The 18,353-nt window shown below is 34.8% G+C and overlaps 1 protein-coding gene across 2 annotated transcripts in view; it reads right to left on the reverse strand.

The window, feature by feature from the left end:
• The window catches only part of LOC136041636 (dystrophin-like), a 92,217-nt gene that overhangs the window by 36,220 nt on the left and 37,644 nt on the right, over positions 1 to 18,353 (reverse strand). For both annotated transcript variants that reach the window (XR_010621075.1, XM_065726333.1), the window contains exons 5-8: positions 17,804 to 18,068; positions 12,931 to 13,042; positions 8,703 to 8,869; positions 2,354 to 2,481 (exon numbers count right to left, since the gene is read on the reverse strand). Coding sequence is in view for 1 of the 2 variants with exons in the window: in XM_065726333.1 (XP_065582405.1) it covers positions 2,354 to 2,481; positions 8,703 to 8,869; positions 12,931 to 13,042; positions 17,804 to 18,068 (672 nt within the window). In the remaining variant the exon portion in view is untranslated. The remainder of the gene's footprint in view (positions 1 to 2,353; positions 2,482 to 8,702; positions 8,870 to 12,930; positions 13,043 to 17,803; positions 18,069 to 18,353) is intronic.

The following is an 18,353-nucleotide window of genomic DNA, read 5'->3' on the forward strand; positions in this document are numbered from 1 at the left end:
CACTCACCGGGATAGAACCCAGTTTGTTGCAAGGAACGCAAATGAAATTAAGCTAGGTGCAAAAAAGAAAGATATGGGCAGCCTATTCAAGCATCTCCGAGATCACACTGAAAATAAAACTCCCACCTTGGGTCCTGTCCTGTCCAGGGATGGTGCACTTCTTTCTGACGAAGGTTCTTGTCTTGAGCAGTGGAAGGACCACTTCTGTTCGCTCCTCAACAATACTGGTCCGTCTGCGCCTCCTAATGATAGTCCCAGCCAACCTTGCAGTCAAAGACCTGGAACAGATCTTCCTCCAGATGAGCCTTTTAGCCCCTCAGAAATTGGACATGCAGTAAAAAGACTCAAGAATAATAAAGCTGCTGGTATCTGTGGCTTAAACTCAGAGCTACTAAAATATGGAGGTCCTGAAATGCTCCTGTTTCTACACACCCTGTCCTCTACAATCTGGCAAACAGAGATGATTCCCGAGGATTGGCGGAAGGGTGTCATCATCCCCTTATGGAAGAGAAAAGGCTCAAGAAGCGACTGCTCCAACTACCGGGGAATAACCCTACTGTCAGTCCCTGGCAAACTGTTTTCAATGGTCCTGCTGGATCGATGTCGGAGCATCATTCGAAAAATCTGATGACCGGAGCAAGCTGGTTTTATGTCGGATCGTTCAACCATCGAGCAGATTTTCACGATTCGACAAATAGTAGAGAAGACCACAGAGTTCCGACAGAAAGAATTTATTGCCTTTGTTGACTTCCGTGCTGCATTTGACTCAGTCGATCGAAAAGCTCTTTGGCGGATTCTAGAGTTGAAGGACCTACCCGAGAAATATTGCAGACTTCTCAAGGCGCTGCACCATGGGACGGAGAGCTGTGTACAAGTAAATGGTCGGCGCAGCTCATTCTTTCAAATCATGACAGGGGTGCGCCAAGGATGTGCAGTGGCCCCAGAGCTCTTCAATGTCATCATAGATTACGTTATGACAAAAACCACCTCACGTCTCAGCTTTGGGCTCAAATTTGGAGATCATACCTTCACAGATGTTGATTTCGCCGATGACTTGGCCATTCTGGCGGACTCCATGGAGCAGCTACTGGAAGCGCTCCGAATTTTGCGAGAAGAGGTCGCCAAAGTAGGACTGCATATAAACTGGAACAAAACTAAAATTATGGCCATAGACCCGTCTTCTCCTGCTGTTAACTCTTCAGTTAGCCTGGACAGCACCACTAGCATCGAGGTTGTTAAAGACTTCATCTACCTGGGCTCCGTAATTTCTTCAAATGGCTCACTTCTCCCCAAGCTGCAGGCGAGATTATCTAAAGCATCTTCTGTCATGGGTAGACTGAATATTCACCTCTGGCGAAAACCAAACATCAGTCGCACAACAGAACTGCGGATCATCAACGATCTAGTCGGCTCTGTGATGCTTTACAGAGCTGAGACATTGCAAGCATCAGCTGCAACCCTCAAGAAAATAGACGTATTTCATGCAAAGAACTTGAGGAGGATTGAAGACCTACGATGGTCCGACTTCGTCAGCAATGAAAAGCTTCTGCAGCTCACAAAGCAGTCTTGGTTTTCTACTCAGGCAGCCGAGCGAACCTTACGATGGTTCAGGCATCTGCTTCAAATGCTACCACATCTACCCGCAAAGATGATCTATGACTTCGACCCTATCAAAGTTGGTTGGAAGCGACATCACGGCCGACCGAAGAAACGTTGGTCCGACAGCCTGTCCGAGTTCTTGACGATGGCAAACATCAGACAGGGCGAAGAGCAAATACTCGCCATGGACCGAAGTGGCTGGAGGAGGCAGACGTCACTCTCTACGCCGAGCAGTGCCCGGCAGGAGACTTAAGTCAAGTAAGTCACTCAGTATAAGGTGAGGATTTTAATACGCTGTTTTCTAAGTACATCCTGTTTTGTCTTACGGCTTGGGATAAAGTTGAAACATTCAGGAAATTTTTGTCTTATTTAAGGAGGGGGAGGTAATTTCAGGGGACTCTAAATTTTGGAGGAGGTAGATGAGCTATTTTTTCTTCAAAAGATCTCACAAAAGAGCATATGCTATCTTTTTTTTATCCTGTCATCCCAAACAGGCTTTTCAGTTATTTATGCTATTAACCCGCGTAGTTAAAAAGATTCAACTACAAAGAATCAAACACTAGTTTTAGCATATTAAATTATATTTCCCGCCAAAGAATTGCTTCTATAGAGAAATGAATTGCTACTTCTTCTTTTTATTTCATTTCCAAGAAATATTTCTGACATATTTAAAAATTATGCTATTGAGCTTTGCTAGGATGGTTCATAATTGTAGTTAAAAAGAAGAAGGATATAAAAAGAAAGAAAAACTTACAAATCATTGGGTTCTGACCCATCTGACGATGCACTGAACTGAAGATGCCTTGGATAAGGGTTGGACTTTCCTGCAAATTTCAGTTTAATTTTCTGCAAAAATGTCTTGGTGCGCTCCTTTCTCGAAGCCTGAACAGATAATGAAATGAAATGAACAAATGAATGAAATGAACAGATAACGATATGAAACATTTTTTTTATGTTTTTTGCCTTTCTTGACAAGTTAGTTGATTTCTTGATTTATTTTCTCAAAATTATTCATCAGAAGGTTGTGTGATTTTTATCACCACCTAAAGCCAGTTCATTTGCGATTTTTATGGCCTAAGTAGCCAGTGTGATTTTTATAATTATAGCCACCTGTTGCCAGTACATTTTATGTAGTTTCTACTTATTGCAATAGTTGCAGTTTTTTGTAACAAACTGGTTCAATCTAAAGATCTGATAGAAAAGGGCGTTTATTTCCATGATCAAGTGTGCAAGTTGCCACAATCAAATGTACTTTAAACCATCTAAACTTAAAAGGTATTCGAGAAGTGACTATGTCAAGCGTTGGTTGTTTTGTGGGTGGGTCCCCGTCTATTGGTGATTCATGGATTTATTTATATTTATTTTATTCATTTTCTTTTATTTCTTTTTTTGTCAAATAGGTGTGCTATATTGTTATACCGGGTCTTTGTCAATCGACCTTGTGTCTCCGGCTTGACCCTTTTTTATATTGTGTGTGTTGTACAGAAGTTTAAATAAAAATCTTGAATCTTGATGGTACTAGATTTGTAACCTCATTTTTAAGTTAAAAAAAAACTTGAGTCTTGGAAATAAAAAAGACAACTTTTTCTAGTCATCACCCAATAAAGTGTGGTTCAATCCCGCTTTCTACGGCTTTAATGAGAGAAAGGTTGGGATGGCTAGAGCTCATTCAGCGGATGAAGGATGACAGATTGCTCCAGATTGTACTTTTCGGTCAGCCGTCTAGGGCTAAACAGAAAGCAGGTCGTCCGCGGTTGGAGTAGGGGGATGTCATAAAGAAAGATTTAAAGGAAATGAGAACTTCCTGGAAGGGTGTAAAGAGGAATGCTTTGAATAGACTGGGCTGGAGGAGAAGCGTGGGTAGCTGTGTTGGCCTCAGGCAGCTTGGGGCTGCGGTGAGTTGTTAGTAGTAGTGTAGTAGTAGTATTTGCCATTTATAAAAAATTTTCTTCGCAAAACGAATATATTTGCATAATTAAATCCTCTAAATGTAAAAGGTTTCTGGGAAGTAATGACGATATATATATTGTGTCGTTTTCCCTTTTGTTTTTTATTTAATTGATATTTATCATGATAATAGTTTTTAGTTGCACGTTTTTACACTGCGAAAAAACGAATAAAATGCGAAAATGGTAAAAGGCACAATTAAAAAAGATACTAATGGTTGCCATTTAGCACATTCTAGTGTTCAACCAAGAACTATTTTCTTTCTAGAGGAGGTGTTGAACATATACGGAAAAGAAAGTCAGTGGGAGCTGATTTTAGCCAGCCTCATCAGTAGACACTATAGCTGCCGTTTTCTTATAATTATCTTAGTTTCATCCGGGTCGCAGCGGTAGCTAGCAACCTAGTAAGAGACAATCAAGTCCAATAGTAAAAAAACAAAATAGCACATAACTCCTAACACTAGAGTCAGAGCAAAAGAAGAAGTAACCATTAGAACCGCCTTGTCCACAATACCCCTATATAGGAAACTAAATGTCCCTTGGATTGAATAACAAGGAAAATATATTGGTTTGAAAAAACAAGAAAAATGGCTGCCACTACAATGTTTTGCATCGAGGGAATCTTTTTTCCGTTTTTTTTCCAACTCAGAAAGCTGGGCACGAGAACATCATAGAGAGCTGTTAATGGCTCATCTTAAAGGACGCTGCTAAATCTAGTTCCTTCTGTAATTAAAAAAAAAAGTTTTTAAAATACAATCACTTTTTACAAAAGACTGCAATTTTATGTATAAGCTTAATGAATGATGATCATAATCGTGGGTTGTCATAGAATCTTAATGAAATCACACTATCAGATTCAGCGTATCAGAGGACCTTACTGAAGAGGTTTCAAGCTCCTATTGGCAAGAATGTGGAATTTTATATTTTTGCCAGAGGAAAGTTTATTCTTTTCAGGGTGATCGTATCGACCCAGTGGTCCTAGAATATCGCGGGAGTGCTCATTCAAATGGAATTAAAAGTTCTAGTGCCCTATATAAGTGATCAAGAATAGAGGGCAACTAGGTCCCATCCCACGCTCATTTTTACATTTTGTCATTTTCAGTAGAAAAAGAAGTTTTTCAACTGGAAGTAAGGAGTAACATCAAAACTTAAAACGAACACAAATTATGAAATTTGTTTTATTACTTTCAAAATAGCTATTATTCTAGGTAAACGGCGTCTTAAATTAAGGGGTCATTCATACAGGAGTGAAACAAAATTCAAACTTTAGCGTAAAGAGCGAGGTATTGACTAGGGAGGGAACCCCCTAATAAACGTAATACTTACTGTTCGTTTTAAGTTTTAATGTTGCTCCTTACTTTCAGTTGAAAAAAACTTTTTTTTAGTAGATTATCATAAAGAACGAACGCTAGTTCATAGTAATTGAATATTAATTAATTGTAGTAGCCTCAGCTTTAGTGGCAGTAACATCATCAGTAAACCATTCTAGTCCGAGTTGCAGCGGTAGCTAGCAACCTAGTAAGTTACAATAGAGAATTATACTAGTGAAGATCCGGGTTGCAGCGGTAGCTGATCTATGCTAAAGAGCCAACTCTAGCCCATAGTAATTAATTCAATTTTAAAAAGAAGGAATTTAAGGCAGACACCTATATAGGTAGTATAAGTAAGCTACATGTTATCCAGGATTTGAACCCAGGACCTCCCACATCCCTTACAGGAATCAAACCCCTAGACCAATAGGCCGATATTAAAGAACAGTTATATTAAAAGATGATCATTTGAAGAACATTTCATACTATATCAAATGCAAAACATTTATAGCATTTCATCACGAATTCTACTCTTTGAATCGAAATTGGTATGGTAGTAAAAACGATCTCATTTTTTACATTTTAGAAGGAACATAAATAGGGACCGAAGTTGTATTATGTTAAAATTGCCAACAGTAATCACATGTTCAATAATGTATTTAATACCTCATAAGAGGAAGGAACTAACTCTTGCAAAATAATAATAGATTAAGAATGAATCCAAAATCTGATACAGCAAAAATTATAATAAAGAACGAACGCTAACTCATAGCAAGTGAAATATTAATCCGAGTTCCAGAGGTTAGGTTGCAACCTAGTAAGAGACGATCAAATGCAAAACTAAGAAATAAAATAGCCCACAACTCCTAAAAATTGTGTCAGGTCGAATTTTAACAAGGTATGAACGCTAGCTCCTAGTAAATGAAATATAATTAATAGCAGTAGCCGTAAACATTTCTAGGGTATGTTGCCATATTTGATTTAGTAAGCTGCTTGATTCTTCAAAGTTTTTATAAAGATTTACGCAAACATAGTATTATGAGCAAATAGTCAAATTTTTGTATGGTCAAAATGGCCAAAATATGGTCAAAGTAAATTCCTTAATTTCTCATACCTTTCAATATTTTTAGACGCCCGTTTCTTTAGAAAGATTTCCACAAACGGCATTACGGGTGTTACGGTTATATGGTCAAACGTTGGCCGAAATGGGAGTCTATAATATTCAAACTAAAAATTCAATTTTAAAACCCTAATCGTCAACCATGGCTGTCTATACCGTAGTCCCATAGAGTCCAACGTCTCAAACAGCAGAGTCTGATGTCAGAAGACGTCATTTTCAACATAATCCTAGGTTCACAAAGAGGTATATAAATGACCAATATTAAGTTTAACTGCGTTTTGGTAATTTTACTTATTTTGGTAACTTTCCCTAAAGTTTAGACTTTAAGAAACTTAAAGTCTTTGTCCTGAATAGCCTTTGCTCTTCAAAGACTTTGTCCTATACTTTATTCAGTTGATTTTTTTCTCAGGGAACTATAAATAACACCAAGCAGTTTTTCTACAAAACAGCAACAATAATAGAAATAAATCCTTTTTTTTTCTAAACCAGAACTGCAGTTATAGAATAGACAACTGTCTGACTTACTTGAATTATCTTTACCACCGACTTTGCGCCAGGATCGAGAGAGCAGACGGCATCCTCCTCCATGGCCGCCACCCATTCTTAGTCAGTCCCGGCTGCATTTTCAGGTCTTATTCCTGGCTTGCTTAGAAACTGAGGCAGGCTATTGGATCATTTCATTCTTAGACAGCCACGTGGTCGTTTCCACACGGTGGCCTTCAAGACTAAATGGTCAATGATGTGACGAAGTGGTTACCCAACATATACTGAGCATGAAAAATTGCATGATGCGTAAATCCGTTATGAACGTAATGGTAATTTAGAGTAGCTGCTTAAAATGACATGCTTACACTACGTAGGTTGAGTAGTTGAGTTTAATTTGGTCTTTTAATATCTCCTTTTTGTCAGTGGCTAATCACCCTTGTGTCATTGGATATGGTAGAAGGAAAGTCTGTGAGTACAACTTCATTCAGAACTAAAGTGAAAGGTATGCAATATTAAGGAGTTACATAATACAGGCTTTTCTAAGAAAGTCAAGCTTAGAGCAGTCCAATTCACTTCAGATGCCTGTTGAGGCATAAAGCAGAGCTGGTTTGGAGAGTGAAACATTCAAACCAGCTGTATCCAAGATGCCCTGTACACGAATGAAGTCCTTTGATATATCTTGTGCTAATGAGATGACTGAAAGCTGGTAAGATATCAAGGATGTTACAATGAAAATGAACACATAATTTTGAAGAAATTGGCATAGCAGTGTTCTTGCATACACAGGGCTAATTGAGTATGTATGGCAAAACCATGATTCAGGACCTTTCCTTGGCATAGCCCATCATCGTTACAATGGTACAGAAGTACCTCGAAATCACATCCCATTTCTTTATAAAGTTCCCTAAAGATATGATTCTTCAGAGCATTTTTTTCGCACATAGTTCATACGCTTCACAATGATTTTCAATACCTTTACCAGGTTTAGAGGCAGAGCTTTGGTTGCCAATACATACCTTTGTAAAATGCTTAAAATGATTTACGGTGCATTGTCTTTCATTAGGCAAAACCACATTTTCCTCCCAGCATAGCTGGAGCTCCGCCCATACAAACTGCAAAAACCATTTTCCACGAAAAATTGCCATCTTTGCAAAGTCATCCACAAGTTTCTTCACATCGGCGGCATTATTTGTTGTTTTAAGAGGCTTACAGAAGAAATAAATCACGTCGTGATTTATCACGACGTTTTTTCACATAGCACATGAATACTACTACGAATGGTCTGTTGACAGTTTTCACAGATCTTGACAGTTTTAAATTTATCTAATAAATGTAAGTTTTAATTAATTTGTTTGATAGTTTGACTGTTTAAATTATGTTACGTAATTTACCCGTCTTACCCTATGATCATAAATCATAATGCCATGTTTTTGAACATGCTTATTAAAAATAAGAGGCTAAAGAAATTAAAAGGCATGAGAAATTAATGAAACTAAAAGATAATGGATAATGAGAGAAGAAGCTACATATTTTTTTTTGTATGTCAGAAGGGGGAGGGCTATTGCAAAATTTCAACAAAGATCCAGTTTCAACTAAATAATATTTGTTTGCAACTATCTGCAAAAAAAGCATACAAAATAGGTGATTGAATACTTATGAAATCATCTTCGAATAGATCTTATCTTGGATTAACTTTTTATGGGGGAAGGGGGTGTGTGTGTGTTGTAATCATACGATTTCAAGAACAAAAGTTGCTCATAGTCTTGAATGAAGGCCATAACAACGTTTAAACATATGATCATAATACTTACAATGCAATGTTTCTGCAAACCCTTATTAAAAATAGGAAACTAAAGAAATTAAAAGACAGCGAATCATGAGAGAAGAAGCCACATGTTGGTTATTTCTTATAATCAGAAGGAGGAGGGGCTATTGTAAAATTCCAACAAAGCTCCAATTTCAACTAAATAATATTTGTTTGCTACTGTTTGCAAAAATGAGCAAACAAAATAAGTGACTACATACATATGAAACAAAATTCGAAAAGAGATCACACCTTGGCTTAGTTGTTTTTTCTTGGGGGGGGGGATTACAAGATCTCAAGAAAAACGGTTATTCATGGTTTTGAATGAAGCTAAAATCAGAGTTTAGAAGCTGAAACTTCGGGATGTAAGGGAAATTTACTGACCTGAATAACCCTAGTTATCAATTTTGAATAGTAAATAGAACATAGGACATTACCAGTCTACAATGCTCCTGCATTGGATGCTGAGTTTTGTGATTACTAGCAACACGACCAGCCCAAAAACAGATTTGACACGATTCATATCTCATGCATCGTAAACACTCATATCTTAGACCAATAATCGGCGCAGTGCCGCATGCGCTACATTGTCCTCCGTGCGAAACTAAAAGGAAGCATAATATAATTTTACCGATTAGCATATCTAAATTAAAATGTAAAAAGTAGGCGCAAGAGTTTCTACTTAGTCTAATTTGTAAATAAAGTGCATAATATTTGACAAAACAGACGGAGGAATAAAAATTATAATATATACAAGTGAGGTATACAAGTGTTAGGGTGCTTTGTTTTCAATTAATCCTAGAGGTATTTACGGTATTTAGCCCTTGGACATATAATAGGTATTAAGTTGCTTTTTCAAGTACTTTCGGCAGTCATTTTGTATCCAAACTGTTTATTTTTCTTCAGTGATTGTTACCATTAGCTCACGAAAAAATTAACAATATATCTTTCAATTTTATTTTATTCTTTTCTGTAAAAATTAACAAAGTTAGATTACAGCAAAAGTTAAATTATTAAGTAAGTAAGCTCTTAGTTAAAATAACTAAATGAACAAAGAGATGATCTTTTTAAGCAGCTATTTTCAGTTTTTCCACTATTGTTAATTTTAAAACTCTTAAAACTACAACAGTTGATTTAAGGTCCTTGTGTGTGAGTAAAAAAACAACAAAAAACAAGTTATCAAATAAAAGTAAGGAGCAATATTAAAACGAACAGAAATTATTCCTATATGAGGGGGGTTGTTCCCTCCTCAACAGCTTACTCTTCATACTAAAGTTTTTTAGTACTTCAAAAAAGCTACTTATTGTTTTAATCAAACGACCCTTGTGTATCGGTAGTCGTTCTTAAGGAATTGGGACAAAATTCCAACTTTAGCGTAAATAGCGAAGCGTTGAGGATGAGAAAACTCCTTCATGTACGGAATAATTTTTGATTTTTTTTAAAGCAATGTCAAGAAATCTGGTAACATCTCCACGGAAAAAAAATCCCCCCTCTCCACGGATATATCTTCTGGACAATTCAATCTTGGTGAATATGTATCCCGGACAATTACCCTTAACATCTTAACGTGTAAAATTGAGTTGGCAAAGAGAAAGGAAGACATATAAACAGAATTAAGTGTAAAAATTCTAGCAAATTTCCCCAGTATAAAATGTCTAGTGAAAAGTCCATCCCCCCTCCACCCAAAAAATGTATGCATATTTCCCAATAACAAATACTATACGTAAATAATAGACCCCAGGGGCTGTGGGCGAACATTTATCTCTAAAGGTATAGTTATTGGGCCTTTCCTTCTATGCTGAACAGAGTGACTATCTCAAAATTTTGATCGGACGACTTTCGGAAAAAGAGGCGTGGGAGGGGGCCTAGTTGCCCTCCAGTCTTTTTGGTCACTTATGACACTAGAACCTTTTATTTCCGTAAGAGTGACCCCTCTCCTGATATTCTAGGACCACTGGGGCGATATAATCACTCCTGAAAATAAATAAATAAATAAAAAATAAATAAACACGCATCAGTGAACTTTCTTCCGGCAAGAAATACAAAATTTCACATTTTCGCAGATAGGAGCTTCAAACCTCTACAGAAGGGTTCTCTGATACGCTGAATCTGGAGGTGTGAAATTTTATTAAAATTCTTTGACTCTTAAAGGGTGTTTCTCGCCATTTTCAAAAATTAGGCAAATTTTTTCAGGCTCGAAGCCTTTGACGGGTAAAACTAAACTTAATGAAACTTATATATTTGGAATCAGCATTATAAGCCGATTCTTTTAATGTATCTATCTACTGTCATCAAAATTGCGTTTTTTAGAGTTTCAGTTACTATTGAGCCACGCCACTACAGTTCGTAACCATGAACTGTTTGACAAGCGTGATTATTTTTTTATTCTTCTAATCCATTTACAAGGTATATAAGATAGAGAAAATACTAAGTTAAGGGAACAAATTATACGAAGTAAAAGCAAAAATAACATAAGATTCTGATGTATTTTGTCGTTCCAAGTTACATCAAATTGTGCTTTTTCTCTATAATGTTAGGTTTATTGCTCTACATTTATTGCTACCCTTAATTACAGATAAAACCTAAACATAAAAGAACTAAAGATAAATAGAAGACACCAACATAGAAATACAAAAATAAGAGGGGGCCAACTTCGTGAAGACAGTGAAGCTATTTTTCCCTTTAATCTTTTCTTGCAGCCTCCTCCAACCCAAGGTGGAGACGACATGCTTTTTGTTTGGCCATAGATGAATGGCTGACAAGGACGATCTTTGGCAATGTGTCATCCATCATCCGCAGAACGCGTCCCAGCCATCTCAACTTTTCTCGTCCAGCGTTTCAAGAAACATTTTTAAATAAGTAAATCTTGAGGGTAAACTTTCCCACCCTTATGCATTTTATCTCCCAATCAAGACTTTGCTACAACTACTTCTACAACCAACAACTCACTTCAACCCTAAGCTGCCCGAGTCCAACACTGCTACACATGCTCCTGCTACATTCTAAGTTATTCAAAGCCTACCTCATTATACCCTCCGAAGAGCATCCAGCCATCCTTAAATAGTTTCTTACATCTTCCTCCCATCCCATTCAGGGACTACCTACTTTTCGTTCGGCCCTAAACGGTTGGCCAAAAAGGACAACCTGTCATCCTTCATTCGCAGAATGTGTCCTAGCCGTCTCCACCTTCCTCATATTTTACCCCCAGAAAGCGAGATTGAACCAAATTTTTTGTCTGGGTTAATGTTTGAAATATGGTCAGTCCGACAGTTAGAATACCAAACATTTTTGTTTTAAAATGACGAAATCTGTATTAGAGACAAAACCCATCGCGTATCACTATTTATAGTATCTAGTCATCGCATATAAGATCACGTAGAAATTATGTGTTGAGCGACTTTCACAATACATACATAAAATTCTACGCAAAGTGGCGAGGTTGTGTTATCTATAATTTAATAGTTAATAGCCTTCTTAATAGTTAAACTGCTCTTTCCAAACTAAGCTAACGGGAAAATCGGAAAATCCATCATAATGGTTGTCTAAAAACATTACAATCATCATGAGCAGACTATTCATAATAAATAAGGCCCACTTCATTTATTTATGAATTCTGCTTTTTTTTTATTTTATGTATCACCCATAAGAAATACAAAAAAAAAGAAAAAACAGACTCTGGGGAGGGAAAATTTCTTAGATGGCGAATTAATTAAATGAATATACATTTTTGGTTATGTCATTGTTAAAACAGATTTCTTAGTCGTTTTGGCGAAACATAAGCCACCTGGCTGAACCAGAACATATTCCCACAAGAAATTCAAAGTCTTTAAATTGGCAATTTATGAATTTTTCTGTAAAAATAAATGAATTAAATTATGAAAAGTAACTACTTAAAGACCTTAACTACTTAAAAAAAAATTATGTTTTTTTTATTTTGCTTATTACCCATAAGAAGCACAAAAAAAAGGAAAACAGATTCTGGAGTGGGAGAATTTCTTAGATGGTGAATTGATTAAATGTGTATACATTTTTGGTTATGTTATTGCTAAAACAGATTTCTTAGTTTTGGCGAAACATAAGACACCTGGCAGAGCCAGAACATACTTCCATTTGAAAATTCAAAGTATTTTAATTGGAAATTTATGAATTTTATCTGTAAAAATGAATGAATTAAATTATGATCTAAAATTATGAATTATAAAATAAAACTATAAATAAATAAAATTATAAAATAAATAAATAATCTAAGATAAATTTATAAATAAATCTTAAATTATAAAAAGTAATCACTACACTAAGCGAGTGGTTGAAGATACTCATTGCGCTCTCACATCACTCAAACCTTTATCTCTTCTTTCCCTTGTAGAATAGCAGAAATAATAAAAAAGTGCATAATTTTGAAAAATCCAAAATACAATCCTTCTGGAAACACAGCTGTTCTCTTTTTGCTGATAAGAAAATATTCATGGAATTGCAAGCCATAATGGAGCTCAGTTTGCTTGTTTTTGCAAAAAAAAAAAAAAAAAAAAAAAAAAAAAAAAAAAAAAAAAAAAAAAAAACAACAAAGAAGCCTTAATGTTACAGAAAAGGAAAGGAAACAAAAAAAAGTAAAGAATAGGAAAGGGAAAGAAAAGAAGAAGGAGAAAAAAGTAAACCGAATCTTACCATGCTCAGAAACTTGCAGTCGATACAACGTGGATATCCAAATGAACTGCTGAGGTTCTTTGAGCAGCCAATCTGACAAAGCAGAACATGAAATTCCTTCAGCATTCTTTTCCTGATAACAGATTGGAAATGAATATAAATTACGTTGATATATTTCACTTAAAGAAGAAATATCGTGTTTCACTTTAACTGTTTGTATTAACATGATATATTTATTTAAATTCATAGTTAGATGTGTTGGAGTGATCTGAAACCCCAACGGTGGTGTCTGACATGTTCGTCTTTTATTTTATTTTGAGAGATATTAAATTATAGAATAATTTTGACCTGAAAGGAAAACAATTGAAAATCTTGAATGAAAACGAAAAAATATTATTTGGTATGAGAAAAAAGTATTTAAAATGTAATACTTCTCAAATTTCTTATTTAAGATGTGTCAATTAAAGCCTTTCAAACTTTGATCCTTTTTTATATATGGCATTGGACCAACACAGGTATATGAGGAAAAATGATCGTTTGACATTTTGAAGAATCATTTTTATTCATACAATGTGCTCTATATGAACCAGTTGTTACAAAGACACATAAAATGCATTTGTTTTTCAGCTCATGAATGCGCATTATTAAGTTGAAGTTACGTTTTTAATGGCGATGGTTATTCGTTCTTTTTGGTGATATTTGTCTTGCATAATTATGTGCAACCTTGAACCTTACAAGGGCATGCCAAATCTTTCAGGCTCCTGTAATGTGCTCTAAAAAATTACCTTTGTTTGAAAACACAGATTCATCAATGGATAACAAGGGTAACATTAAACTAAACGAATTTTATATATTTCAAATCAGAATAAAAGCCAATGCTCTTAATCTATTCATTGTTATACAAATTCCTTTTTTTAGAGTTTTTGTTATTATTGGGCGAAGTCACTCCGTACATACAGTTCGTTACCATCAAGTGTTGGATACAAGTCTTGCATAATTACGTGCAACTTTGTATCATACCTTACAAGCACACGTCATACTTTCAAGGGACCCCAAAAATAGAGATCAAGGGAGGAAAGAACAAGAGGTCTATGAGACCAGACCCACAGGATCATGCCGACCAAGCGAAACAGTAAAGAGCAGGTTGACTACTGACACATCTGATCATCCTAATGATGCGGATCTCCGTCTTGCTGGAAGTGAATATGGAAGTTACCTTCCTGGTTTAGTGGGGAGGATTTTGTTTTTGCAACATGTCAAGATAACTTCTTTCAACAAGATTAAAATAAATCCAACAAGAATGTAATCGGGCAATAACAGAGCAAGCCTAAACCCCATTTCTTTGCATGGAAATTTATGGACCATCCTGCATATCGAAAAAACAATAAAATCCAAAGGCAAAATGATGATAGCGAAAACGACTAAGAGAATTTTCAACTGTCTTCAGTTTTGTGTGACATTCTACTGAAAGGAGTTAGCTATATATATATATATATATATATATATATATATATATATATATATATATATATATATATATATATATATATATATATATATATATATATATATACATATATATATATATACATATATATATATATATATATATATATATATATATATATATATATATATATATATATATATATATATATATAGTGTAGCTATATATATACTATATATAGTGTAGCTGTTGTATATATAAAGAGTAGCTATATATATATATATATATATATTTGACCACTGTCTTATTTAAAATTTTACACTAGTTTTTCTAATACTAATAGTAACAGCAACTCGTTTCAGTAGATGTCACACAAAACTGAAGACAATTGAACATTCTCAATTTAAAGAAGTTACTTTTTGCTGTTTTTTTTTTTTTTTCTTTCTTTTTTTGTACTAGCTAAAAATTGCCCTCGTTTTTTTTCTCTTAATTTGTTTTCTATGTTTTTGTCGAACCTCGTGTACAATCTCAGAATTTATTTAAGTAGAAACTTTCATATATTTAACATATTTAAAATCAGGATAAATAACAGAGCTTTGATTTAGAGATTTTTTTTTTAAGATGGTAGTAACAGTTTTTTCAGCTAAACCACAAAAAAAATCAATGGTTTTCCATCAGACTAAAGTAAATCACCCTTGTTGAAACCCTGTGACCACGTCTACGGCCTCTAACCATCCCCAAAAGCCAGTAGTCAAGGTTTTTAATCCCCAAAAGCCAGTCAAGGTTTTTAATCCCTAAAAGCCAGTAATCAAGGTTTTTAATGACTTCATGGCATGTCACTTTCCTGAAATTCAGGGGAGTCGCTCCTTAAACCTAAAAAAAATTTTATGAAGAAGGGCAAACCTTGCAGATTGTTTAAACTATATACACCATAAAATGATATATAGTAGAATTTATTTATTTTGAATTATTTTGAAAAGTAGAAATTATGTTTAAAAGCAAAGAAAACTCTGAAAAAAAAATAAACAAGAAAGACAAACTATGTTACAAACAAACAAAATTTTAATTAAACTCAGATATGTATTGTTTTTTTTTTTTCAGTCTAGGAAACAAGTTGAAACCTATTTGAAGTTCAATGTGACACAAATAAGTAGTGCGACCACAAGGGCAAAACACGTCTAGGAATGGAACATCAATCACCAAACTCTTGTGCTCTTTAGTAATAAACTGCCGTCTTTAGTAGTACTGGCGTCTGTAATGAGCATTTTTCAACTATTAAGTGGCATTTATTGGAAAAATACCGTAGGCTAGGCTTTTTAAAGTACAACTCCAATTATAGAAACATAAAAAAGACCTGTTATAGAAATGTGGGTTTTTCATTTGTATTCTTTAACTCAGGCCTAATTTTTTATCTTTTTTTCTTCAGTATGAACGGCCTAAAGAAAAAAAGTAAAATGCCAAGAAAAAAAAATTCAAAATTGAGATTCCTCAGCATCTCCTTTTTGTATGCCTAGGAGTAATAGTGGAGTAAATCCCATTCGTTGAAAACCCGTAAGTGACCTTTATATCCTTTAAATGGTTCAAAAACCAGTAGTCGGTAACCTCAGTAACCTCAAGTCACTTGCCATTCCAGTGCAGAAAACCGAAGAAACACGAGGATACACAAGGGTATATCTTAGATATGGATTTGAATACACACGGAGTAAAATGTTATAAAATTTGGTTTCTACTATTACAGATAGCTGAATTTTATTGCATAGTAAAGAAAAATTTTTGTTTATGCTTTAGTTTTGTTGCTTATTTTAGTTTTTTTTTTAAGTTTAGTAAACGCGAAAATCAGGCCTAAGTTTGATGTCTATTTAAAGTTTAACATGTATTAAACAAGTTCTTAAGACCACGAGGGCCAAAAAGGGCTAGAAAGCAGATATGAACCAATCTCTGGTTCTTTTGGCAGCTGTTACTGGTAGTTGTAATAAAGAACATCCCACTAGTAAAAGGTATTTGTTGCAAATTTATAGTCAGCCTTTTAGATTTCTTTCCAATGATTGGAATAGACCTAAAAATTATTAAAAATCTTCGTTTGAATTTTTATTTGTTTATTTGAACTTAATTTTAACTTAGGTCTTATTTTTCACTTTCCTTTGATTCTTTCCTTGTTTATAAACTGTTTTTACGACCTGTGCAAAAAAAGGAACATCCTGAGAAAAAATATTTTGAAATAAAGATTTTTTTATAGCCTCCTTTTTAAGCATTCATGATACCATTGGATTCACACTGGAGTGAATTCCCCCACATCAAAACCTTGTAACCAGCTACAAAAGATAGCAGTCGAAGTCATTATATTTCATCAGTTTAAATTATTGTAAAAAGATTTTAGTTATTCTCCATAGGATGAAGGATGACAGACTGCCGAAGATTGTCTTTTTCGGCTAACCATCTAGAGCTAAACGAAAAGCAGTCGTCCTCGTCTGAGATGGGAGGATGTCATAAACGAAGATTTAAAGGAAATGGGATTTCCTGCGAGGGTGTGAAAAGGGAGGCTTTGAATAGATTGGGATGGAGGAGGAGCATGCGCAGCTGTGTCGACCTCAGGCGGCTTGGTGCTGCGGTGAGTTATTTGTAGTAGTATTCTCCATAGTAAAGAATATGGTTGTTTATGATCGGCAAACATGTCGTTTATACGGCAGTGTCTTGAGCAAAGAAAATTTTTTCAGCTTTGATATTTTTTGCATTTTTGTTTCAGTTAAGAAACTAAAGCATGCCTAAATTTCAAGCTTCTTTTTTGTTTTAAATTTTTACTAAATAAAGGATTTTTACAGACTCTACTAACAAAAATGGTAAAACATTGAGACTAAAATATTAAAATGAAGATTTATTCCCAACCTATTTTTATTCTTAGTATTTGAATGAAATTCACATTAGTTGAAATGGAATTGTCAAGAATCTAAAAGCTTATAATTTTACGACAATTGTCTTTTGATGAGAAGGTACTTTCCATTTGGTCAATTCCCCCCCAAATGTTACCCCCTCATATTAAATTCTGGTATACGTGCCAATGGCGTCTCTTTTACTTAATTCCAGCCAACATTTCTGAATATGATACACATTATTTACTTCATTTTATGGTAGCTTGCGCAACTCGTGGCATTTTTTGCCACTCTTGCTATTTGAAAAGTTTGAAATGCTGGGTATTATTTATATATTTTTCTAAATTTAGTTGTTTCTTTTTGTAGAGATCAGTGAAAACTATTCCTAAGCTATTTTATGCCTTTGTGACCATTCATTTCTGCCCAAAAATTGAAAACCTAACAAAAGACTAAAAACTAGATCACAATCTAATACATAAATAGAAAGAATATAACTTATAAAGAATATATAAAATACAAATGTTATATTTAATATTACAGTTCTTTCTTTATGAAAATACAAACAAACAGATGAACCTACCGTATGCTTTAAACAGTTGCTTAACGCCAATGGAACATGTGCAGAGCCGAAAGCTGGGCCTTCATTCACAAACTCAACAATATTTGAAATGTATCTGAACAGCAGCACCAATGAGTTTCTGCTTATATTTTTCTGTTCAGTTGATGCCCTTACACTTGCAGTCCAATAGCAAAGTAGATTCAGTCTATCTGGCAGCTTGCCTCCACTTAGACAGATCAAAAATGTAATTACAGCTAATCGTCCTACTTTTCCACATTTGAACGAACTTCAAAAAATAAAAAATACCATCAATAATCAACAAGATAATATGCTATTTGGTTGACAGGAAATTTGACGTTGGAAGAGGAAAAAGCGCGGTATAGGACATACAGCAAAAGGCGGGGCAAAGTAGAGGACATGGGAAAAGGTAGAATATAAGACATTGTTGAATCATCGCAAAAAGTATTGTGTTCTAATCACAGCCAATCTTCCAATTTTTCAAACAGTCCGTGGTGATAAACGGTAAGTAAGGAGCAACAAAGCTCAATAGCAACTGAAACTCTAAAAAACG

The sequence above is a fragment of the Artemia franciscana genome, unplaced genomic scaffold (assembly GCF_032884065.1).
Source record: "Artemia franciscana unplaced genomic scaffold, ASM3288406v1 PGA_scaffold_32, whole genome shotgun sequence".
Lineage (NCBI taxonomy): Eukaryota > Metazoa > Arthropoda > Branchiopoda > Anostraca > Artemiidae > Artemia > Artemia franciscana.